Genomic DNA, 27208 nt, shown 5'->3' on the forward strand with positions numbered 1-27208 from the left:
GACTTTTAACAGGTCACTTCTGTGCAGATTCAGAATGTAAAGCTGCTATTATTTTTAAAGCTGCTAAAAGCCAAATTCTTCCTTTGACTCACAGTCAGGTTTCTTCTGTCTTTTTCTTCCAATAGCCCTGGATAAGCCGTAGCAGCTGTTTGTGTATAATAATTCTTATAATGTGGTATTCGTGATGTACGTCCTTCCTGCAGAGTCCATCTGGCAGGACTGTTCTCTTAATAAATATTCTGAGAGGTATCTTTATTGTCCAGAATGTTGTTACACAGCTGTCTCTCCCTGATAATAGCTATGCCTATGTTTATATCATGTGATATTCACCTCAGACATATTTTGGAGCAAGCTGAGAAGCTATAAAATAACTGCAGCGCTTAAACTTGTACCAGTTGCTGTCAGGACACAGGGGGATAACACTATGTGGTGGAACTATTTTTCATGCTAGGAAGGCTTGTTCCAGCCACACAGCACTTCACTAATTTCAATACTTACGAGTCCAAAGTGCTAGTGTTTTTACTACCAGCACAGATTAAACTGTAGATTATCACAGCTGGGGAAGTAGGGCTTTGCAAATGCAGATGCCTAGTGGCAGCTATTTTTAACTGCAATTTGGTTTCTCCATAAAATCCTCTACCAGCTCATGGCATCACCTACCCTATGTAACAGCACTCCAGCATTTGGCATGGATATAGTTTTGTGTGGGAATCAGCTTTAAAACCACATACAGTGAAATGGCTTAGGGATAAGCCACATTAACACAGTATTATAAATGCTGCTTATCAGGTATCCACACTTGGTATCTTACTTCCATGTAAGGATTGCAATCTCCAAGGCTGTCAGTTTGGCATTTCCTGAGTGCAGCTATCAGTGTTTTAATTAGAAACTGTTAAAACATATTAGGAAGAGGAAATCCCATGTATCAAGATTTCCGTTTGCATAAAAAAAAGCAATACCAGCAGTCTTAACTGTTGCAAACTAAATTCCATCTGTTTCTTCTGCTGATTTCAGTATTAGATTCAGGTCCTAAAAGGGAATGAGTTCACACTTGGAGGGGGTGGTGGTGGGAGGTTCATCGGTTGCTTTAATCTGTTTAAATCAGCACGGTTGCAACTATTTCTCAGATAAGACCTTGCGAGAAATATTAATCTAAGCTTGAGAAATCAAGGAGGTTACGAACCAAGTCAGTAAACAACTTATTTTTCCCATGTTACTCTGCCTTGTGGGTGGCTGAGGCTGCCAGTTTCACGACCCTAGTTTGATCAGCATCCATGAAAACAATTTAGATGATGCCATATACTCTCAGGATATGTACATGCAGAACCACATCAGTTGACACCAATTACAAAATGCAAAAGAAACAGGAATGAGTACAAAGATTAATGTTTCTCTTCACAGATACTGGTTTTATTTTCCCATGTTCTGAACAGAGAAAAGGCTTCATGAAATACATCAAGATGTCACAAAAACTTTGTAGTCGCTAGGAAGGAAGCTATAGCTGAATGTTTCCTACAGTTGAAAGCAAACAGTGCCATAATGAAAGCAGATACCTTACAGGATGAACACAAATGAGTACTACACTGACACCCATCAATGACTCTTGTTGACAACTTTTTATACAAATACCAAAGTTGTTGCGGGTTCTCCTGGCTCAATACTCTACTTCCACAGAATTAATTTCTGTAGTGTGTTGGAAAGAAAGATGGAAGAAGCAGCTGCACAAAAAAAAGTTGCAATAAGCTCATCTATTCATTTAAATTATGCTTATTTTAAAATACTAGTAATATTTACAAGCGGTAATGCTCAAATAGTGAAGCAAACCAAACAAAGTGGCTGGTCTCCCTGCTTTCTGTTTGTTTAGCTGCACATTTGTCCTACAGAGGTTTTAGGTATCCAGTTTAATTATTTTGATTCAAGAAAGGTGAAAGTTCTTGCCACAAGGTGGCAGGAGCTTCCCAATCAAAATCATACTTAATCTGTGCTCTAATGACAGCTTGCTAATTGTCAGGACTATAAACCATTTTTGTGAACCAGGATGCAAACTAGCTTGCTTCAGATGGGTGGGGTTTTTGTTTGGGTCGTCCCCCCTCCCCCCCAAGAAAATAAAAAGAAAAATCTTTTAAAAAAGCAATGGAACTGACCACAAAAGCCTTCTGGACAGCAGAAGTTGTTGCCCTACTCAGTTCAGAAATTATAACTAAAAAGGCTTCCAGAAACAGTTTAAAAAAAAAAAAGTACTTAGAAAAATTGTTTTCCAACTCTGGATTGATTCCTATATAAGCACTCTTTCCTGTTTAAAAGCAGAATTCTCAAATCTCTATTTCTGCCACTTCCCACTCCAATTTTTCAGCAAGAGCAAAGCCATTCATATATATTTAAAGTAGCAGCTGCCCTTGAGACATTAGGCACCCACAGCCATGCAGGGTAGCAAGCTCCACTGAATCCCATGTTTCCTGCTCAGCACAGGTTTCTGAGAAGAACCAATCTTTTTGGTTATCAACGAGAAAACCCAATTTATAGCAAGTCTACTTAACCAGCTTCATTTCTGCCACCTAGTAACAGGTTGATTTTTTTCTCTGAATTTCAACGACTTTGCTTCGAGTGTTGGGCGGATGCCTAAAAGTCATTATCTTTGTCTCTGATCTGCAGTTGTTGTCCAGGTAATCCTTGACCCTGGCCTGAGTCCTCCTTATTCCTTCCTTTCCTTCCGTCACTGGAGCTCATGCCCTGAAATACAGCAGTGTCACGTCCCAAGGTTGGAGCGACTTAGGTTCGTGGATTTCCTTTGTCAGAATTGAGGTGAAATGACACCAGGGGAGTTCAAACAATGATCAACATTTATTCAGCCCAAGGACAAGTGAACTTATCAATATGAACCTTGTATCATGTCATTAAGCCGCTGTTTAAAAAGAGAAAGGAGGTGTAGAAAAAGAAGCGGAAAAAGGAACACGGAACTATGTCAGTGAACTGTACAACACATGCTAACCATATGTAAGCCTTACTTATTTGGGGATCAATTCAAAGAAGAAAATAAGGAGAGCCCTCCTGTTGAGTCACGAGGTTCAGAGTGGGCCTCCTTGCTCTCTAGACTCCTTCTCAAAGAGGAGCCCATGGGCGGCTAGATCCACTCCTAGTCCCAGACTTGGTCAACAGTTTATGTTTAAACGGATGAGGTGTAGGGACTGTGGAGAAAAGAGAGAGAGAGAGCAGAAGGAAGAGAGAAGAAAAGGGTTTCACCAGTCTTGGGTCCAGCATTGGTCCAGCCAGTCTAGAGATCCAGGTCCAGAGGGCGTGCACTGAGAACTCATCCTCCCTTCTTTTATACCTAAAGGGTCCACCCTTCTAGGTGGGGGTTTGCCATCATTGAGCAAGCGCAGTGCGAGCTCCTGAGTGTTCCAGAAAATGAGTCAGTGGTCTCAACATGCACAGTTCACATTCCCAGGATTCTCTGGAAATGGGTCAGTGGGCTTGGGGGAGTTGCTTCTCTCTCCATGCAGGCATGACCACTATCTGGCCTTTCCTCCAGGCGCTTACATTGTGCTTCTTCGCTTAAGATAAGGAATTGTGGCTTTGGAGAAGCGTGGTCCCACCCTCCTTCTCCAGCCACATTTTCCTGTTCACACAACTCCAGCGCTTTTACAGAGGCTGTCTTCTCTACCAAAGTTCTTCAACAAATGTTTGAGACATTGACTATAATTCGTCAGAGCGTCACAAGCAGCTACACTGCTTTTGAAGGTGTTTTACCCCTGCGCTCATACCTGACAGCTCTGCTGGTATAAGTTTAAGTATAGGCCTAGCCTAAATCTTTCAGTGATGTAAACTGACCAATGTTCATGAATGCAGCATTGCAAATTACATTTCTGTGCCTTGGCCCGTGTAATATTTGCATTTTTACTGATTTTTTTTTTTTACTTGTGTTTACTCTCAGGATTATTCTGGGGAATGGAAGATCATACAGGTCAGGAAGGACAGGAGTGTTTCATCCACCGACGTCACTCACACTATGCTATCGATCAGCGGCAAGAAGGTGACTGGGTGTGACCTTCAGGTTACAGTGTTCACTGGTGCTTAAGACTGTCTCCACACAATGCTTCAAATCTGTTGTCACATAACAACAGCCAGATTATGGTGGCAGAGAGGATGGTATCTTGTGGATTTGGTTTGGTTTTTTTTTTTAGCATAGTAGAAGAGTATGAGAAAAGTTTCAAGTATTCTGTCTTCCACTGAGTTTAAACTTTTTTTCCTACATATCTTTGCTTTAAAACTCTTATTGTTTGCTACTTATTCTGCTAAACTATAATTATTATAAATTGTGCTCTCAAGACATAACAAAATCCCAAAGATATTTCTGCATAAATATCATTGAAGTTGTACACAGTATTATTTGTAGATTACAACATTTTATTAACAATAATAATAATATTTAGTTCTGAAAAATTCCATTTTAATTTAGAGCTGAGGATATTGCCCTTCTCTCTCCCCTTTTGTCCCAAGCAGTTAGCCAGCTATTTTCAGCAAATTTTTTCAGTTTTGGGAAACAGGCATTTCCACCAGAAAATAGTTATGAGAAGAAGCTCCTAACCACCTTTAACTGCAAACTTGTCAGTATACTCCAGGATATTGGAAGAGTCTGGGTTTTATGGATTTTAATTTTAGTGTTCTGTCCTCTACTTAACACTTACGCGCACACACACCCTTTTTTTTTAAAATGTCAATGTAAAATGCAATACCATGGAGAAAGCCAAGTCAGTTGTTCTGTATTATGCTGGTGAGCAGGACAGTAAATCAAGAAACTTGGGGTTGGGTTGGGGTTTTTTTTTCCAGTTTAATAAAATATACTGAAGCAGCCAAGGTTTTCTAAAAATCTTTCCAGTTTCAACAGTCAATCCTGAAATTAATATTCCCAACAAAACAATAGCTTTTGCCTTTATACACAGTATAAATGTATACAGTATTTATACAGAGTAAAGACTAGAACTAGTCATTTTGAGGAAAATTCTCATTAAGTGATTCCATGTCCACTTTCCCACACTTTCTGGGAGGAAGCACACTCTGTCCCACTGCTCCTTCTCTCCATCCCACCCACGCCAAACCACTTCAAGTCAGCTCCAGCTTGCCTTTTTGGTAGACAGTGAGAATGCGTAAGCTCAGACATCAGCCCTCCTGCCCCGCCTCCTTCTTTCTTCTTCTTCCCAGGAGATCTCACAGACCAGCTCCCATTCTGTGGTCACACTTGTGCATTGAAAAAGCAAGAACTGCCCTCAAATGACTTGGGGTCTCTGAAGCTAAGGATTTACCAGAAAGAGCTCAAACTTTTGAGAGCCATTAAAGAGGTCTCACATATGTCTTTGTTGACAAGACTCAGGGTTAATGAAAGCAAAATATCAGAAAGGGATATAGACAAGAAGTAATAAGGCATCTTCTTTCATTTTACGGAGATCATTCCTTACCAATATTCTTAATTTCATGACTGGTTTTCAGCCCTGACAGATGGTAAAAGCAGATGTGCTTTACTTCCTCCTCTCCTGCACATCTCTCTGCAATGGTCCAGGGATTATTACTAATCTATGCTTTTTGAAGTGTTCCCAATCCAAAACAAGACCTTTGGATTCTACAACAGTAATGTATCTACCAAGTCACATGCCTAACCACTAATTACAGCACAAAGTAGAAGAACAGCAAGCTAAATATGAGTAGGGCTACAGAAGGTCTAATATTGACTGTTATACCTCACTATACCACAACATAGCTACAAATACAACAGACATCCATTATATGGTAGATTTCTACTGTATTTACACTGAAACACATTCATGTTCTTATACCAAGTTTCTAAATAATCAGCTGTGTGCTTGTCACTTCATTAGCAATTCCTAAAGGCTTATGCAATGACTTTTCTTTGCTATATATCTGCAACCAACTGTACTGGGCACACACAAAAGTAGAGGTTATTTTCCTACCTCAGAAGTATTATGAACCTAATGCAGGAAATAAGTTGACTAGTTGTGCCTCTTGTCCAGACTGCACTGAACAAACTGGAAACTAAACAGAACTGTTCATTCAAAGTCTGCCAAAGGCTTTCAGAGAAATTATTAACTCAAATCTAAAAAATCTAAAATTTGCTGCAAGTATTTTAAGTTAGCTGCCTCAGAATCTGACATGAAGCACAAGCATGTGCTCTTAAACATCTAGAGCTGTGGGCAAATAAGAGAACCTATATATAATAATAATTTCTTTTCCAGAGGTGTTGTTAAGAGACTTCAAAGTACCTTTGTCTTGGGATGCCTTTGTTAGACCAGAAAATTTACCAACTTAGGATCCATTGTTTCTGAGGTACTTGATCATCTATACAACATATTGTCATGCTTAAGAGCAGGTTTCTTTAACTGAGGAATTTGGAAGTAACCTGAATAAGGGGGTAGATATATAGAAAATTGCTGTGGTTCTATTGGAAAGAGAGCTTCCTTGCAGCTATGAGAGAAAATCACCATGGAAACTTTTTGCTAAGATGATATTAAAACACAGCATGTACACTTACATCTGTCCTTTTGTAACAAGCAGCATTTTGTGATACAGTCTGGAATGACTGAGTAAAAGGGCTATTTTCACAGCAAGACACCAGGACTTACTCAGAAGAACTATTGCAGAATTTTGTGATGTTAGAAAGCTGGCCAGTTGACAGTATATCTTATTACAGAAAGAGGAGTATTAGGAGATGAAACAGACAAGTGATCTTACCCAACCAACTAGGTAAAGTTGATACACACACAGGAAAAATAGGTTTGTGAACTGGCCTTAAACTAGGTTATCGCCATGAGAAGCTACCTAAGTGTTTTCATGCTGTCATAGAATGATCGATTTTTTAAATCAGGATGGACCAAGCTCATAAACTCCAGTAAAGTTGTAGTATATTCTCACCTTTCTTCATCTAAACACCAGCAAGTCTGGTATTTAACAAGGGGAGCAGTGCCTCTCCAGGGTGACGTTCTGCTTCTAGCTTTCACAACACAAGTATGTCTCCTCAGACTCTGCACTGGGATTTGATTACCCTTTGCATAGAGTCATATATATGTTTACAAATATTGTAGCAGTGCTACATATCAAGGTGCCGCGATTAGATCACTGGTCGGCCTGGACCAGGGAAGAGACAGATAACACACATGGTGTGAGTGCCAACTCCGTCCTTTATTGCACAGTTAATTCCTTTTATACTAAAAAACGGTAGGTGGGATTACTGATATGTCATAGGGAGGCGACGACTAGCCTTCTACCTTTCCGTGACATCGCGAGATCTTCCGAACGGTGTTCCCTACATCTCCCCCTCCTCATGTCCAACTAGCTCCCATTGGTTACACACACTATTCATGCACTGTCCACGCGTCCAGTTGCACTCAATGATTGGCTGCATCAACACTGCACACGCGCATAGACATAAAATATAATTGGTCATACTAACTAAACATACGAGACTTATCTCAGTCTAATTGGTCAAGATAAACTGCTGAATTGAGGTTGTTTGTGCCAAGTTCTCTTTATCGTGGAATATGCACCTGTGTTTTTCTAATTGGTATCTTTCTTATTTTTGTCTTCTTGTTTATTCTGTTCAAGGCCTTCTAAAGGTGTCTGGAATGCTCTTGTGACCGTTAGCTAAATATGTTCCCACAACAATTCCCCCTCCCTTTTTCTATTAGAAGAGCATTAGCAGATCTAGTCACCACCATCCGCGAACTCAGCCCAGCAATCGGTAGGTGCCAGCTTTACGTGGGCGTCCCCACAGAGGCAACGATGGCCTTGCCGTACACCAGCCCGATGCTCTTCGGAAAATCCCGGTGTTTGTACATTTGCAGAGGAACAGATTTCAGCACACGTGGCCAGCGGGTGCTAAAATTCGCCTCAGTTGAAACATAGGGAGCCTATGGCACATGCGGTCGCTGGCACGAGTCATAGCCATCCTGTCTATTGGTTCACGGGCTTTGTGATGTGGTTGCAGTGCACAGAGAATCTTGACCTGTTATGTTGGCTAAGGTGACCTACAAGATATATGAACACAATTAATTAAACACAGTAAAAGCAACATTATACCTAATAAAATACACAAGAATAAAAGAAACCCCGATTTTTAACAAAGATACAAACCAACTCCTAAGTCCCCATCCCGCAGCTAAATGCTCCAAGCCAAAATGACATTTTTCTTAATTGCTATAAAGGTCTTGCAGCGCCTTCTTGCTTCTGCAGTTCTGTTATCTTGTTTATTAATTGCTCCAGCATCAGAAATTCGTAGCAGATACCCAAGACATCACAAGCCAGGAAAGGATAACAGCAATCTGTAAAGAAAAACACTCAAACACTACAAGGTTAGGGCAGGACAAACCATGCGACTAGGGACCCATTTCAGTAGCCCTTCAGGTATCTGTACACAGGCGTACCCCCGCCTGAGGCAACGCAGCTCAAACGGTCCGTCCCATTGGCGTGTCTGGGGATCACACACACGGACCAACGGGTAGGGGCCTTTCTCTTCCGTAGCCGTAAAATGTCGTTGCGCCGTCATCTGGTCCAGGTCCCCCCGAATTGTCTGATTTAATGAAGTTAACGCAGTTAACAGGAGACGCTGTGCACGGAGAACAGGTGAATTATCCCGTAAGCAGGAGGGCTCCGCCTGGTCCCCCTCCCTAAGACGATCTAGCAGGGTCTTTAAGGTTCGATGTGCTCGTTCTACAATGGCCTGGCCGGTGCTGTTATAAGGAGTGCCATGCACAAGGGCTATACCCCAGATTGCACAAAATCGTTTCACCTTTTCCGCAGCATAAGCTGTACCATTATCCGTCTTGATCTGTCGTGGAATCCCCAGCTGGGCTATGCAAGCACGCCAGTGTTGTACAACCGCCAAGCTATTCTGCTTCCTGTGCGCTGTAGTGAGAATATATTTACTATAGGTGTCTACGGTAACATGCAAATACTGTAGTGGCTTAAAGGGAGCGTACTCCGGTCCACTCATGTTGACTGCGGGCTACTTATGCTAACTCTAAATAATCAGGCTCAAAGAAATGTTCCCCCATTTTCTATGAAATCTCCCACAATTTGCCTTTTTTTTTTTTTTTTTTTTCCGTGCAAGATTCCCTTTATTTCACAAAAGAATCCAACTTATATATGTTTCAACAAAGATCCAGAAAGTACTAACGACTCACAGCCAATACTAACACAGGAGGGCATATCTGACCCAGCTGGGATGTTTGCCAGTCCTCAGAACAGTTAAAGATAAAAACATTCCATAGACATACTCGTGACTGTCTTCAGCCACATCTTCCCAGGCCTACACAAGGCCATCCTCCAACCTGACCTTGTAAAACTAGTTCTTCAAGGCTTGGCAAACATGCAGCACAACAAATTCTAACGGTCACTCTTCAAAACAAATGCCAGGTGTTCCGAGCTGCTCCCACATTGCCCCCTTTTTTGTTTAGGAACATCAGATTCACGAGGAAGGCAGCGAGGACTCTAGCTTCGAACTGACGCAATCCTCGTACTGCTCCTCAGGTGATTCTGATTGCTGCAAACACACAAATGATTAATAATTCTCCAATAGCAATATAAATTCAGATACACAAATTTAAACCTTCAAATCATATTTTTGGATTTAAGCATTCAACAGTATTAGACAATTCTTTGAAAAACACCTTATTCTGCTAATTTCATATATACACTTTCATTCCCTTGTAAAGGAGTTACACAGAGCCCTTTTTTTTGAATTTTGAAATTCCCAATTGCAATGTAATTTCATTCTATGTTATAATGCATTCTGTCTATGTGATGGGTTGATCCTGGCTGGACACCAGTTACCTGCCATAGCTATCCTATCACTCTCTCCTCCACAGCTGGACAGGGGAACGGGAAATGAGGTTTTGCGGTTAGTTCATCACACATTATCTCTGTCACTTCATCCTCCTCAGTGGCAGCACTCATCGCACTCTTCCCCTGTTCCAGCGTGGGATCTCTCCCACGGGAGACAGTCCTTCATGAAGATCTTCAGCATGGGTCCCTTCCACAGCGTGCAGTCCTTCAGGAACAGACTGCTCCAGTGTGGGTCCCCCTCGGGGTCACAAGTCCTGCTAGAAAACCTGCTCCAGCGTGGGCTCCTCTCTCCACGGGTGTGCAGGTCCTGCCAGGAGCCTGCTCCAGCGTGGGCTTCCCACGGGGTCACAGCCTCCTTCGGGCATCCCCCTGCTCCAGTGTGGGGTCCTCCCCGGGCTGCAGGTGGAGATCTGCTCCACCGTGGACCTCCATAGACTGCAGGGGAACGACCCGTCTCACCATGGTCTTCACCACGGGCTGCAGGGGAATCTCTGCTCCGGCGCCTGGAGCATTTCCTCCCCCTCCTTCTTCACTGACCTTGGTGTCTGCAGGGTTATTTCTCTTACATGTTCTCACTCTTCAGCTGCCATTTCTGTGTGTTCCGCAACCGCATCTCTCTTCCCCCTCTCCAGCCGTTTGTTTTCATTAATTTTTTTTTCCTGTCTCTTCCCCTCTCTCTCTCTCTCTCTCTCTTTTAAAATTATTTTTATGCAAGCCAAGTTACATGAAATGCTTTTGCAATCATACGTTCAACTATTTTATGATACGTGGTACAATCATTACAACTGCTAATATTACAATTAAAATAACTAAGCCATGCATAAGCAAATCTTTTAATCATCCTGTAATTCCCAAACTTGTTAGCCATCCAGTTAAACCTGTGTCAGTTATCGTGAGCCTTTTACTGTGAATCATATTAATATCGGGTGTTAGTAACGTAAGTTGTCCGAGGCTACATGGCCTCCTGTTAAGTTTCGATGGAATTCCTCTCCCACGCTCTATTCCCACAAATTAAAAACATCCGCGTAGGTAAAGCAGCTGGAATAGAAAAAAGAGTGTGATATTCTGGAATAGATATAGTTAAACCAAGCTGTAGCATTTCTATATACAGGCAAAATAGCATTTACATTCTGACCCTTTTGAGTGGTGTTATGGATGTAATTAAACATCACACAGGGATTCATGATGACTGATCCTAAGAACTCTAACTCTTGAGGTTCTTGCATTTCTTGAGGCAGGTGTGCATACAACAGGAAAAGTAAACATGGTATCTCCTTGCTGTAGAGCTTTTTCTCGACAGCGTTGCATCAAACTATGTGTATTTTTTCCCAAATTATTAAGTGAATCGTCATGGATTAGACAGAGGCACAGAGTTAGAGGGAGTAGCAGGAGAAAGAGATACAGGCAGTGCAGCAAAGCCAGGTTCCGTTGTAAGTTCTGCAGACCCTGGAGAGGGAGTACCAGGCGATTGGGGTGGGGGGGTGGGGGACGGCGGCGGCACGGCAGCGGTCCCGGCCGCGCAGAGGCCGTGGGAGGCAGCGGCGGGACGGCCGCGGCAGGCAGCGGTGGAGGTAATGAGGGATATAAATCCGGCTCTTTTTCAGAGTCCACCCTGCCTGATACAAAAGAATTATTATCAGAATCAGAATCCTGCTCATTAGCGGCCTGCTTACAGACTGCCTCCTCAAAAGCAGTATCAGGCTGTACCCGCCTGCAAAAGTTCTTGCAAGGCCGCCACTACCGGACGCGCTTCCCGTTGTTGCTCTCTCTCCAGTACCTGGCGTATCATGTTACCTAGGGACGAACCCGCTGGCAAATGAGAGACAAGCGCTGCGCTCTGTGGGTTAGCTTGAGCCCTAGCACATTCAAGCACAATCGCCTCTTTAGCCGCCTCCGGGAGGTTTGCCGCCTACACGGCAAGCTGAAGCCGATCTAAAAAGGCAGTAAACCTCTCGGCAATCCCCTGCGGAACTTTCACGCAAGGGGGGTCCGCTCTATCCATGGCCGAGACACGCCCAAGTGCGGCCAAGGCAGTTGTTGCAAGTGCCGGAAAGTCACGCCCGCGTATGCCCTGTGCCTGTGCCTGAAGCGTTGCAAACCGTCCCTCCCCATGAGCTGCCGAAGCACCCGCCGCAACTCCTCTCGTGGATACTGGGGGGGGGGGGGCGCATCAGGTCCCGCTGGTGCCGCCTCTGCAGGAAAAACCTCCGTCTCCGCCGCACCCTCCGTGCCCATGTCCGCGATCAAAGACGGCCCACTCTGCGAGCCCCGCTCCACGGCCGCCCGCTCCGTCTGAGTCCGACCCGCTGTTCCCGAGGGCGCTGTCCCCGCTGTCCCCGAGGGCGCTGTCCCCGCTGCTCCCGAGGCGGCGCTGCACCCGCAGACGCAGCAGCTCGCGCCGCCAGCCAGCACGCCTCAGCCTCCCGTCCCGCCGCGACCACCTGCTCCACCTGCCCCCAACTCTGCGATCGTTCAGCAGCTCCGCGCTCGGATCGGAGCAAGGACTCCCGAATCTCTCCCCAATTTGGGGGGCTCAAAACTTATCTAGGAAACTCAATGTCCCCCCGGCGCAGCATCCATTGGATGCATTCGCCCGTGGGGCCCCTCCTAATCGAACCGCGGGCACCCACCTCATAAGCTAACACCTTTAATACCTTAATCGCTTGCGCAAGCCTCATCGTCGCCTGTGCGGCCGAGCACGTCGGGGTCACCACTATGTAGCAGTGCTACATATCAAGGTGCCGCGATTAGATCACTGGTCGGCCCGGACCAGGGAAGAGACAGATAACACACATGGTGTGAGTGCCAACTCCGTCCTTTATTGCGCAGTTAATTCCTTTTATACTAACAACGGTAGGTGGGATTACTGATATGTCATAGGGAGGCGACGACTAGCCTTCTACCTTTCCGTGACATCGCGAGATCTTCCGAACGGTGTTCCCTACAAAATATATCACATATGAGGACCCAAATCAAGACATCTTGTTCTTCTGTGTAATGCCAAAATGTAAGACATCCCTCGCATCACTTTGATCACGCTCAGTTCACAAAAAAGCTATGCACAAAACCACAGGAGCACAGAGGAAGAGATAGGTTGTCTTGAACCTGATGACACAAGCCAGGACATGTTCCTTATTCTCTACAGAATAAGCAACAAGTATCAACATGCATCCTGTTTTGAGGTTTATTATGATTTTGGCATCTTCTTGTCTTAGTTTTATATATACCTGCCAACACTGTATGCCCAACAGTCTTCTCTTTCTGTAGCTTTATTCCAATACAATTTCTATTAGAGCCAAGATAATAATTTGTTACTCAATTGGTCATAAATGAATAACAAGCTTTGTTAAACAACTCTACCTGCCTTATCAAAAATTAAACTGCATAAGAAAGTCTGCAAACAAAGTGTGGATACAATGCTTTTGGCTGTTCAAATGGAGTTGTTTTATTTTTATTATAAATTCTAGGTAAGGCAAAAGTAATTTGTAGGGTATTTGTAATCAGCAATAGCTGCCATGCATCTACCTGTCCAGTAAGGAAGACATGAAAAAGTCATGTGAAGGATTTATCCCCACACTAAGTAGCACCTAAACTGCTGCGTGTTTAACCAGACCTGCCTCATCATGCCTGTGATAGAGCCAGTTTAGGAGAGACAGGGAAGTCACCAGTGCTTAATTTACTTAACTACTTCAAAAGAGCCTGCCAAAGTGCCTAAAGCAAAGTCAACAGCATCACACACTTCAGTTTATATAAAGAGAGCCCGATATTTCTATGCTGCTGCATTTATTCATATGTGCAACCATGATACCTATTACACAGAGAAAAGTCACTGTCTGAATTTTGAATTCTTAACAGTTTTCAACTTGTCATTGCTTCAAGAGTGGAGCTGATGGGACTTCGACTGTTGACTAAGTACCTATCTAAAGCTGAAAAACTTTCACTGAAGTACTAATTTCTTTTCTTAGCAGTCCAATTCATCAGCACGGCAAAAGATCTCTGTGGATATTTTGAGCATATTCTCAAGTAATTGGAAAGTATTCTTACTGATTCTTTACCAAAAGGAAAAGGTTTCACTAAAAGGTTTACAACTAACAAACAAAGATAGGTGAACAGTTCAACTTTAGTTTTCCTAGTCAGTTATTCTGCTTGGATAAATTTCTGCCAGTAAGGCTGAGTTTTACCTCACTTTAAAGAGACTCTAACTGGAGTTTGCAGAAAAATGTACTCAAGAGTTCCTGTCATGTACATATAGTTAAGCTAGATAATCTCAAAGGAAGTTAAAAAAAAGAATCAGATCTTGGATTGCTGGATCATACACTGTTGGAGTTGAAAGCTTTCAAACACAGGTTAAGTTAAAATGGATTTTGACAAATTACCCTTTATATTCCCTAGAGCTCCTGCAATGTAGAAAGAAGGATGCAGGTTATTTATGTTATTCACCGATAGTTTTGAATTACATGATTGTTTATATATAACAACATGGAGCTTAACTAAAAACACTCTCCCATGTAACTTTACAGAGTATCTAATCACAAAAGACTGAATCAGTTTAGGCATATTACAACCTTCCCTGACCTAAGCATATACTGCATACTGACTCTAAAACCTATACTATAAATCAGTGCAAGTTTTACATGACTTACTTTCTATTCCTAGTGAAGAAGTTAAATTAGAATAAGCAGAACACAGCATGAAGTTAAATTGTGAAAAAGCATTTTGAGCACTGAACATTCAAGTCACAGAAGATAGGGAGCAAAAGACATTCTGTTTTTTCAAAAAATAGTCCCAGCCGACTCTACAGAAAATAGAGATTTTTTTTTTAAAAATAGCTGATAAGCTATTTTAGCAGAGCATATGAATTATGTAAGAGTTATTGAGAGCCTGAAGCCTTTTACCAGAATGTATATTTAAGTTTCCTTCTTTAGCAGACTGGAGGTTCTAGCATTGAGAAAGAAAGTCTTTATCTTAGCATACAATATGAAACAACACCTCAAGAGATAAAAGAGCTTGGCAGAGATTATTATCAGTTGTTTTAGTATATGGGAGACTGCTCAGAGGAAGATTGGACAAAATGTTTCTGCTCCCTTGATCTGCATCAGGTTGAATGTGATCTGTTTATTACCAACATCATTTTCTACCTTGGAGACTGACTTTACAAGTCATTATAAAACAGCTCTTCAAGGATGGGAAAGGCAAATCTCTGATTTGTTTTGAAGCTTTCTACAGACACACTCTTAAAGACAACTGTTTGAACATGAGCTACATACGACTATGGTTTAGGTGATGCCAAATTATGTACACACTGAAGTAGTAATTCTTCAGAAGTTGTTTGCGTTTTTAATTTTATCTGTTCCATAAGCTTCTGAATAACTACCTTAGTTTTTTCTCATACATCCAAGAATGTTCTGCAACATTGGATTTGTCTCCTCACCACTACAGGTAACTATTTTCACACAGCCTACATTATTCAGGAAATGAGTTCGTTTTTCTTCTGAAATACACTGCCTGCAAGTGCAGTGCTTTGATTGCTTATAAGCAAGTTGGGCAGTCAGCGTGCATACTACATATTCAGCCCCATAGCCTGAATCTCCTATAAGGCCTCCTAAGAGATTTTTAGAAATACTTCCTATTTTAATGGCATTCCCTCAGGGAATGAAAACTTAGTCCTTAGCACAATTTATGTGCTAAGACCCCTGCAAAATAGATAAACTACCCACAGGTAATTTTTAGTGAATAATCTGAAGATGTTGCAACATACAGAATAGAAAACAATTCAGCAATACCTTCACTCAGGCAATGAGCAAAACAAAATTGTTTCTCTGAAAACCTGAGACTGCTCCACAAATCTGTGTGAAGGTAAACTGATGGTATACTTCAGCTCCCCCTCCCAACCCATTAAAATGGATGAGAGAAAGATGGAATTTGCAAGAACTGACACTCCTGGAAAGGAGTGTACTCCTGAGAGCAGTGCAGATATAGCACTGAAGGACTTGGAACCTAAAGGACTTTTGTTAGTTCAAAGGACCTTCTACTAAATCAGCCATTTCTTTGATTGACAGTCAAAAATCAGTTAGAAATTTATCTAAAATTATTTATTCTGTGGAAACAGGTTAACAGTCTAATCATTTGAGGGAAGAATATTAACTTCGGATCAGCTCCATGCAAATTTTAGAGTGAAATATAACATGAAGTTCTGCCAGATCAGAACATTTCCAGAGTTTAGCTTACCATATTTTAGGCTATGTGTTTGCTAGGAAATAGTGCAGGCCAATAGAAGCCAATTTGGAGAGTGACTGTGGTACAAGCTACAAGAAGTGGGGACAATTAGCAGCGCCAGTTCAGAAGAGCAATTTTGATGCAAATTTGTGTAGATACACCCATATGATCTTCCTGTCCTTGCCGGGGATGGAAAGCACAGAACGCTTTTGGTTGGTTTGTCACAGTGTCAGTATTTAGCCTCTATTTACCTTTAAGAATATGCTTTGTTTTGCTATTGTTACATGGCTGTATACTCCATGAGCTCTTACCTCAGCCAATGCTTAAGCAATACAAACAAAGCAGATCCACAGAGACAGCCAACAGCCCACTCAAACAGTTCCATGATTAAGTCTTATTAAAGAGAAAAATAGTACAAACTGATCTAATAGATTAAGAATCAATCAATAAACCTCCATCTGCTTTAAATCCTGACTGCACCATCCCAATGGCAACACCACAGAGCTCAGAGCAGCTGTACTAGAAGCTGTCATCAATTAAAATGAAAGGACTCTCTTCTCAGTTATGTTCAATCTAAACCCCTTTCATCGGGGAAGAGTTTTACAGCCTAATAAACTGTTCAGATTAAGTTGAAACTCTTCAAAAGAGACCAAGTGATTGATCTTTGGTAATTGTGACTTTAGTTACTTATATGCAGCAGAGTACCCTTTCAGCCAGCTGTTTGATTAAACCAACCCCTTCTGTGCTTTGAAGGCTCTCCCTTGTGCACACACAGACAGGCTTGTGCCAAATGGGCAGCTATTTACCAAACTCCTGTCCAGCCCTCCAGGATCCACAAGTGGCAAGAAATGGCTCTTTATCACCCCTGAGATTCCAGTTTAGTTCACATACTGACATAGCACATTAACAATTTCAGACTCCTCATAAAAGATGTTTCTATCTTTTCATATCATACAATGTTTTGACATTTTCATGGCCAGAGTGAGATACAGAGGTTCAATTCCAACCCTCCACCCAAGAGACTCAAACCTTACAGCTCACAAAAGTTGAAAGGATTTACTTATTCATTATATGGACTTTTTAATCCTAAAATTCATGAAGCAGAGAAGTCACACTTCAGAACCCCCTCTTTCCTCCACCAAGTGCCTAGCTTGAACAGTCAATTATTTTTTCTTCTGGTCCTGTGATGTTTGTACTCGCTGCAGCACTTCATCATAGTTCCTACATGAGCAAGACTACCCTGTACAGCTTGGCTTATGGCCTGGTGGACAAGTAACTTAGTGTCAAGGGTATGAAGGTTTCAGTTCCTCTAGGAAAGGAATTATGCAGGGTTGGAAAGGAATTGAACCTGGGCTCTCATTTTTGGGGCCAATATATGCAGAGCAGGCAGCAGGACCTCCTGCCTCTCTTGGGGTCATACTTCAAGAGGAATGGACACTGCACCTTCTCTCATGAGGGTATAACCAAGCTTGGGATCACAACTGGAGAGGGTTGCTACAATCCAAGTGAAGAAATTTCAGACCTACCACTGCTTGTTTCCTAGTAGTTGCATCTAGGTAGCTTGTCACTCAGCCTAAAGGGCCTTTTAGCCCAAGACAGCTACTGAACTCAAAGCCACAAACTGGACTTTTGGGGCTGGACGCCTGCTTGTTTTCCTTTAAATGGATCTGAGATGTAACCCACATTCTCCAGAGAGAGAAGTATGGCAGTAAGGTTTTTGCTTGCTGTTATGCTTGAGTGGCCTCCTTCCACTCAAAAGACAAAAGGCTTAGAAAGCTAAAGCACAGATACCAAAAAGCTGAACCATGACTCAAAACAGTAAGAGTGATTTACAACATAGCTTATATTCAGTGTAATTAGGAGCTGAAGCACCCATTAGCAATCAGAAAGTGGACAAAGTAGTTTGTACCTACACAGGCTAAAAAAGTTACCATTTAAATACTACCATCTAATGTCTTGGGTTTTTTCCCCCCACCCTTGTTCCCAGGGCTGACATTCTCCCTCTCGTCTCCTTACTGTGGGATTGCCAATTTATCCATAAAGGTCCAGTGCTGTCCTTTCTCAACAAGACACCTCTGATGCCTGTCTAGTCAGGGACTCAGCACACGAGTGCAATGCTTTCATTTAGCCCAACATCAACTCCAACAATGGCAACAGCATCTGGCTTCCAGTTCAGTCTTGATCTAGGTGATGTCTGTCAGACTTCTACCTTTTTTTTCCTCCACAGAGAATACCCAGTTTCCTTTTCCTACATCCTCTTACTCATGCTTAAATGTTTGTTGTCTTCACCCAGGGAGCAACAGAGTTTCTAAAGAACAGCAGAATTTGTAAAGCAGCTCAATCCACTTACTGTTTATTGTTTCTGGTTTTCAGGTGAAATACCATGAATTTTGAAGTACCACACACGATGTGGATGTTATCAGCAAATCAGACGTTACAGGGTCACTTGCTATTTCTGCTCCTTCACTCAGTAAAGTGACTTGCTCTTCTCCTCCTGGTTGGACTAATATGTCTTACGGCAAGTACTTTGTCTCGGCATGGTCAGTTCCCTTCCGACTGCATTTGGGCTGTGAATTCTCGAGGACAGGGGATTTCTCCCTGTCAAAAACACACCATTTAAAGCAGTTGAGAAGTGGCAGAAAGAGGGAAACAGAAGAAGGAATCTTTACCTTTTTTGGAGCTTTTGAATGCCACAGTACACACAGTTTCAGGATAAGTTTTCAGCAAAGCACGTAAATTACCACTGGATATATTTCCTCCCAAGTAAGACCAGCCAGGAATACTCCCACACCAACCAGCCTCCATTTGAAGTCAGATTTACAGTATATCAGTTCCCTAGTAAAAGCAAGCTGAATTTTTGCACCTAGTTTACTGGATGTCTAATTCAGCAGGTCACTGCCACTTTCCATCCAGAGTATTCACCTTTCCTTCCGCTCCCCCAGTTATAACACTCTCACTGAAATCTGAAAAAAAACCTGGAGCAGTCCAGTTTTTTAAAAAATTTGAGTAGGATTCTGATGATGGATAAGAAAGCTGGTAATGTCCCTTCTGTAAGAATTTAGGTGATTTTTGTAAACTTTTTTTACAAATCTAAACAATCCTATGATCTGTCCCTCCTCACTGCTAGAACTGTGCTGCCCTCTGCCCGTTTTCCACTTAGTGTGCCATGCAGTCTTTTAGATCTGCAAAGCTGTGTTTGCTCTGCAGCTGACACACATGTGCAGTTCTCAAATTCGTGCATGCATTGTCTCAAATCCACTGCAGTAGAAACCACTCGTGGTGCAGTTTTTATTATTTTGCCCAAACCCACTAAAAGAAAAAAATGCACGCTCTCATTTGCTATGATTGCTATGGGTGCTTCTTAAATAATACTTGCTGGTATGACTGCCCACTAAAGAAAAAGGGAAAAAACCCAACCCCCAAACAGATCTAAAATACAGAAATAGCTATTGAAATCACTTTCAATAGCCTTCTCTAGAATGTTACATGAAGTTATATGAATAGTATTACAAGAAGTAACCTTAGAGTGCTCACATATTATCACAAAAGGAAAAGCAAGCATATTTAAGTTTCATGATTTAAGGGTGTGTATGTGCACAAGGATAAGAGGAGATAGGAACAACAACAGCAGACAGAGTTCATAACTGAATGGTGGGACTGGATGAGAGAAAGAAAGGCCAAGGACCGCCACAGGAGCTGTCTGAAAGCAGTGAAGGAGTTGAAATGCCAGTAGATGGCATTCAAATCTGCAGCACAACCCCAGAGCTTGCAGGGTCACTGAAACGTGGTGCATTGCGAGCAGCTGTCTGCAAGCTGAGGGCAGAGATCCCAGCAAACAGACAGAAGATTTGGGGGACTGGAAGACTCAGTGGTGTCTGAGGTGCTGTGCCACAGCACGCAAGGCAGCCAGGCCGCAGCACACCAAGAGAGCTGCAGGTGGCATCCCGGTAGCTGGTCCAGCCATGGTGATCTGCTCACTGGCACACAGCAAGGGTAGATATGTTTTTCCATTGCAACTAGGACATATTTCACTCCCTGGCCACTTCCCACCTCACCCCATAACTAGCCTCAAAACTATGGGGGGAAATAAGGAGTCTAGCTTCATAACGGATTTTAAACAAGAGTATATGAGAGCAGGCTAAGGAAGGCACCTCTCAACAAGAGCTTAGAAACAAGTCACAAGGCAAGGCAATTTTCAGTTGCTGAAAAGAAAAATTTTCAGTTGCTGAAAATTTTCGTTTCAAAAATTAAGGGGCTCTCCCAGTCTAAACCTCACATCCACAGAATCCAGTGATGGCCCACTCTGACCAAGTGCCTAGACTCCTAACCACTGAAAACAGAGATGCGTACTCTTCTATGTAAGCAGCTGTCCTGCATGCATAAATCTCTGTGTGCAGGTCCTGTTAATGTTTGCCTAAACTTTGTTCCCTCCTTACTGCCTGCAGAGTTCACAGAATCCCTTAAGAAATATGAGGAAACAGACCATTAAAACAAAGTTACTTAGTGCCTTCTAAAACATACATACTGTTTCTATAAGTAAGCATAAAACCCACAATAACTAAGCCATTAATCCTTAATAAAACTTTTTTTTTTCTTTAATCCGTATCTCTGTTCCCTGGCAGGGGATATTACAGCTGCTCACTGCTACCAAGACCTTTCCTTTTCCAGTGCAGATGCTCTTGGCACTACTAGGCTGAACCTGGAACTTCTTTACAGCTGGATCAACAAGATTCATGAATACTCAGGCACTAAGGAATCCGGGCAGCTATCCCAGAAATGGCAGGACCCAGCTGCTGAATCTAGGGCTCTCCCAGGTTTTTGTGCTGAAAACACAACTATTCAGATTGTTTTATGCTCTAATATGAGCACATTAAAGACTATGAAACAAAAAAAATCCTGCTCTGTTGATAAAAAACATATTTTAGCTTTTTTCCTCCTCATGCAGTCAGTTCCAATGCTGCTCCTCACAGAATTGCACACGCTATCACTCAGCAGCTGCTGCTTGACCCATCCTTTTGGATGAGAATTTGATTTTCCTCTGCTCTTGCCCTCCTTGTGAGTAGCAATGTATGGGGACAGAGCTGATCTGGGGTTATTTTCTGAAGGGCTCAGGTCACAGAAAGCATTTGTTCTCTCTGCCACAGCTCCGAGCAGAGCTGGGAAAGCAGGTACAACAGCCACAGATCCAGGGACTGGCCGTGGGAGGGAAACAGAAGAGGAGGGGCGTGTGGAAGCTGAGCAGCAGCTGCTTTGTCTCTGCTCCGAGCTCCCAGGGCAGCCTCATCCTCAGCCCTTGTGGCACGGACTTTTTCTCTGCCACATAAGTTTCTCCAGCACCAACTGCTAAACCTGCAGTTACCTCTTGGATGAGACAAATTCCTCAACCCCCTTTTTTGCCAGTTCCTGGAAGAATCTGCACCAGAGACAGACAGAGCTTGGAAGAATCATCTGAAGAAAACCGCTCCCCTAAGGAAAGACACAGAGCACTGGAAAACCCAAGCATTCAGCCTCTGGCCACCACTAACAAACATAGACCTGCCCAACAGCAGTCAGGGCTACAGGGACTGCTCCCTGCCTTCCAAGCAGCCTGGCTCCATGGGGGAGCAGGAAGACAACTTTGTGCTTTCCCTTGGAGCCAACACCAGCAAGTGCAGCATTGAGACTAACCAAACAGGGGCCACAACATGCTGGTCAGGAGCAACCAGGGGCGACCCGGAGGTGGTGATTGTACCGGTGCTTTTTGGGTTGATTTTCCTCCTGGGAATGGTGGGAAACACCTTGGTGTTGGTTGTTTTGGGGTGTCTCCGGCCTGGGGGACACCTGTCGTGCTGTGCTACCAATATCTTCATCCTGAACTTGAGCATTGCAGACTTCTCCTTTCTGCTCTTCTGCATCCCCTTCCAGGCCACCATCTACTCCCTGCCAGAGTGGATCTTCGGTGCCTTCTTTTGCAAGTGGGTTCACTACTTGGCCATGGCAACAATGCTGGTCAGCATCTTTACTCTGGTGGCTATGTCTGTGGACAGATACATTGCTGTGGTCCATGCCAAGCGTTCACCCTGCATCCGCAGCAAGCGCAACACTGCCCTCGGCGTGGCTGTCGTTTGGCTGCTGTCTCTACTTATTGCATCCCTGTGGCCCAGCACCAGGTCCTCATGAGTGGTCATCAGCAAGCACCCAACAGCTCCTTCTGCTGGGAGCACTGGGCAAATGGTTCAATAGCCAAGCAGATGTACAAGATTACCATCCTGCTGGTGGGATACCTCCTGCCCCTGGTGCTCATCATCTGCTGCTATGCCGAGGTGGGTGAGAGGGAGGCAAGTAATGTTTAAATGGAGGGAAAGATCACTCTCAGACTCTTGGTGGCTTGGATGTGTACACTCAAACTACCCAGCCAACAAATAATAGATCCAATCCTTTCCATATTCTCTCCTGGTATAGAATACTTCTCTGAGGCAGGGGGAGGGAAAGAAAACAGAAAATGAAATTACACCAGCTCACAAAAAGGATTACAATTGCTAAGTTGACACCCAGCCTGACACCCAAATCCCTAAAGAGTCTTGCTGGTTTTCCTATTTTTCAGTTTGTTCTTTCTTGATAACAAATGTTTGTTCCTGGCAAGAGGAAAAACCCATGGAGGGAGAAACTATCTATGCAGACAATGTACAGAAACAGTATTAGACAAAGACATCATCCCAATTTCTTTCTTTCCTTTCTCTTGTTTTTTGGACACAAAGCTCAGACACTGTGTCTTGCAAAGGCTTGCAAAAAGAGATCTTAGGATCAGAGTTTTATTCAGCAAGAAATCTCTTCCTTTCTCCTTGTGGATTGCTATCACTCAAATTTTTCTGTTTCCCCTTACTGATCGTTAGCATGTTTAAGACTGATAGTAAGTCTATGAGTTGTGCTAGCATGCAGAATAAATTTTCTGTGAATTCTGAATTAATACCCTATTGTGGAGTACCATGGGACTGCCAGAGACCGGACTTCCCGATCATTAGTCAGTTGCAAGTCTACCCTCTTGGGGAAAAAAAAAAAAAAAGTTTTCCTGGAATTTAAGCTCATCTCTGTTTAATCAAAAAATACATTACTTTCAATACTAATCTGTTCTGCTATCATCAGTGCTAAGGACAGGAAATGCACTTAGATTTAAGCTAAAAATCTCTAAATCTCAGGCCTTGCTTGTCACAAGAGGAAAAAGCAACTAGAGCTCTTAACTCCTGTCACTGTAGCTCCAGCTGTTTGTCCCCTTACTGCCCTAGGTGAGCACAGCAGCAACTGGAAGGTAAGCTGCATTTAATAGACATATTTTTTTCTTCATTAATTGCTTTAGAAAATTTAGTCTGTTAGCTCCAAAGGCCAAAGTACAAACATTGCCAGGTTACTGCTGTGCTGTAATCAGGTTTCAAAAGCTTGGTCTAGATGTTATTAACTGAGAATTTCCCTACAGTGCTCTAAGATTTCTTATGACTCTCCCTCTGAAAGGAGAACCCACTCCAACTGCCCTATTTGTTACTGCTGTGTTCAGGAGCGGCAAGACAGTCACACCAGGGTACAGTATTGGCAGCCTGCTGTCTGCCTGTGTATATAATCAGCCTAGAGAATAAATGTAGATAATCTGAGGCACAATCTAAAATTCAAAATCCAAGGAAAGACTTGTGGATTTCAGCATAGAGCCAGCTGAGCTTTTAATATATGCTGAACTACATTTCTGAAGCACAGCAGTTTTAATGCTTTTTCTAAACCTTGTTTCTTTAAGGAGAAAGAACTGTGGAGGGCTTAGAATTAAAAGTCTCAAAGCATCAATTCAACCTCAGTTGAAGTCATGCTAAAACAATTATTTTAATTTTCGGTGCTTGTATGAGAAGTTCAAATACTAATATACACAACTCAATTTCCCATTCAATATATTGCTCCTTTTCCCCCCAAGGTTTTATATCATCTCCATATGAAGGTAAAGAACATTTCCAAGAAGTCAGAGAGATCAAAGGAGAAGGTAAATATCTTTGGTTTAATCTGTACACTGACTATAATATAATAGGTATGTCAGGTTTCTAAAATAACTGATAGCCATTTCAAGCTCCATCCGCATACTTAAGTGTCATTCATGTACCAATCTTTCAGCTCAGGTTCAGAATTCATGTTGTCAGTTTGTTCCATCTTTACAGACACAGTACATAAGGATGCCGTTATTGAAATGCTGTATTGATCTCTATATACACACCTGCTGGACTGCCTTTTGATTTATTGCGCTATCATAGAGTCCCACAAATACTAGCTTTTTACATTGGCAACCAGTAAGACACTCAGACTGCAAAAATATCTAGGTGTTTTGAGTACACTTCAGCAAGCTCAAAGGAAAATACATGAAGAACTTTGAAACTGAAGTACTTAAGTTTTGCTGCACTTTGTATTTCAGATCTTTCTTCAGGTTTGTGTCTAAGTAGGTGGTGGATTCAGATCCTGGTTTGATCCCTTTGCAAGCCAAAGAACAGGGTTATCCCTCGCTCAAGCTGCATGAAATAAGCAGAATTGCAAGTATTTACTGGGAAAGACGTTAAGGATAGAATTAAGATTTTTCTGTCTAAGAATCTTAGAGTGAATAAGCCATTATTAATAGAAGTTTTCAGGTGGAAAAACTCACTGACTTCAGCAATGCAACATCAGATTTCCCTGACGTGAAAGGGGAAAATACTATTTCAGTCAGAAATGTTATAACTGTTGAGTGTGCAGCGATAAGTGAAAGTGTAGGCTATCTGGCTAGTCAAAGACAGGAAGTAAAGGAGTACTATCATTAGCTGCTGATAGGACAGTCAGGTCACAGCCTGTGCCCGTGGCACAGCAACTGTACAACCCAAATGAGCAGTATGCGTGCCTCCAAGCAGACGTGACAGCCAGTGGAGATGACTAGGGAATGCTTTGATTTGCTCTCAGCCAATGCACTGGCCAGTTTCAGTGGCTACCTGCCACATTAGAGCAGCCCTACAAGATGTTGCCATGATTCTGTCTGACAAAAATGAAGGTCATTACAGCAAACATGGCCATTTAGTTGAAAAGGGTGCAAGACAGGAAATCAAATCTTTGATGTGACTCCAGCAAAAAAAAAGACAGACACTGGTACCACAGCTGCAACAAGCTACAGATATTTTGAAACACAGAACCACTTCTGGGCATGACAAGTTGTGTCCAGTGATTTATTCACTAGCATTACTGGACGCCCCCTGTAAATCTAGATCACTCACAAGATGAGGAATTCAAGAGACTAGATTTTCAGCATGCTGCAGCTATACCTCATAATAACCTGAACCAGTACCTTTATTGAATTCTCTTTCACCGAAGAGACTTACTGTAATGGAGACAAAAAGGTATATCCCTAAACATAACATAGCCATCTGTTCCTTATCTCAGAAGGAAACCAGTCTTATTAGGTTAATGTTCTGTATGCAGCTAAGGTATCACAGAAAAATGTATGGCTGTCATCAACATAGATGTCTTCTTGATCAACCTATTCAGGAAAAAGCAGAGGTACTTTAGGAGGTTAACTATGCACTTTAGCAGCTATAGTAGCATCTCAAACAAAACTCAGGGGTTTTTGATATAAAAATAATATTATCTTTCAGGTGTATCCTGCAATATTGTGCTATGGTTTTAATGGTCTGGTCTGTGCTGCTTCTAGTTGATTTAGCGCTGTTACAGAGATTTTGCCAGTTCTTTATGCCTATGAATCCTAACCAGATTTAACTACAGATTGTATTTAGTTTCTACTGGTTCATTACATTCACTAACGTACACTCAGTTTTGTTGGTAATATACTTATGAGTATCAGTCCATAATTGGTCTTGCACCTACACGGCCTGTAAGGATACAACTCAACTGGTATTGTGAGATAATATTGCAAATACCAGATGACTATAGAAGTTATAATACACCACACACAGTATGTCCTTGATGGGAGTTACTTTCCTTTTCCCCTTAGAGTGCTTTGGATCATGGTTTCTGTGTTCAGTTGCTGAGTTCACGAAGTAAGCATAAAGCCTCACAAATACCACTTTGTTCATGTGCTTGTTCCTGAACCTTACTGAGATTAACGTTATGAGTCCAGCTCGTCTAATTTCAAGTAGGTTCTGATAAACATCCTTTTAGTCACCTTTTCTAAGGCAATAAATTATGCAAGAATTAGCTGCTATGTATTGCGGGAACACCACCAGACCTAGATGAAACAGATTACTTGAAGAACACCATGTCTTATTTTGCCTAATGACGTTCTGATGAACGCTGATGCTGCCACAGATATACTGTGAATTAATGTTTGAGAACCAAGAGTATCATTTCTGAGCAGATAGTGCAGACTACAGGCAGAAAGCACAGTCAGAGTCTTGTATGCTTAACAGCTACCATGAGAAAAGGCAACCAAGATCTGCTGGCAATTTTGTTTATGTATAATACAGCAAATAAAGTGCTAAGAAGCACTGTTATTTTGCATAGAATAATTTCATGACTTCTCAAGCTGGAAAAGTTGCTTTAGGTCTCAAAATCACCAACAAATCCCTAAACAGTTTGGTTGGTTTAAATTCCCCTCCTGTCTTTCCTTACCTATATATGAATGGCACACTACCCATTTCTTTGCTATATTTGAAGAGAATGCTACCAACAGTCGAAAATTACTACTACCATTTTCTTGTAAAGCAGTAAGTTACAGAATTTCATTTATGACACTCACTTTTACAAATGTATCTGTTTGCATTGTTTTCAGATTTGACCTGTAGAGTTAGGTGAAAAAACAGCTCTACAGTTTCTTCAGCTTTGGGTTTCCTGAGTAGATATAGCTGAGAGGACCAATCTTAAAAAATTACCTTTGACTTCACCTGTTCAAACAAGTTAATGGTACAGCACTTCTTCCTCCCTCCCCTTAAGTATTTCTCTGGCCATAATTCTGGAATGCCTGGTAGCAATTCTTGCTTCATTTGGCACAGTTAGGCCTAACTAAATAGGTGATCCTTTTAGGTGAAAGAACAAATTAAATACATTCCTCTATATACACACATCATCTTCCACAATTTGTCTCCTTCCAGCACTTTCTGTGTAGAAATTCTGATCTAGCCTTTCTGAAGGCCAAACAGCATCTTCAGTGTACCTATTTCAA

General features: G+C 42.3%; 1 protein-coding gene across 1 annotated transcript in view; it reads left to right on the forward strand.

Moving 5' to 3' along the window:
• Positions 1-3375: 3375 nt before the first annotated feature.
• LOC115345646 (galanin receptor type 1-like) overlaps positions 3376-27208 on the forward strand; it is a 34775-nt gene continuing 10942 nt past the window's right edge. The window contains 5 exon segments of the mRNA XM_030024798.2: positions 3376-3461; positions 3932-4030; positions 20688-22189; positions 22192-22367; positions 23996-24061. Coding sequence (XP_029880658.1) covers positions 21661-22189; positions 22192-22367; positions 23996-24061 — 771 coding nt within the window. The 5' untranslated portion in view covers positions 3376-3461; positions 3932-4030; positions 20688-21660.

Source organism: Aquila chrysaetos, chromosome 9 (genome assembly GCF_900496995.4).
Source record: "Aquila chrysaetos chrysaetos chromosome 9, bAquChr1.4, whole genome shotgun sequence".
Taxonomy (NCBI): Eukaryota; Metazoa; Chordata; class Aves; order Accipitriformes; family Accipitridae; genus Aquila; species Aquila chrysaetos.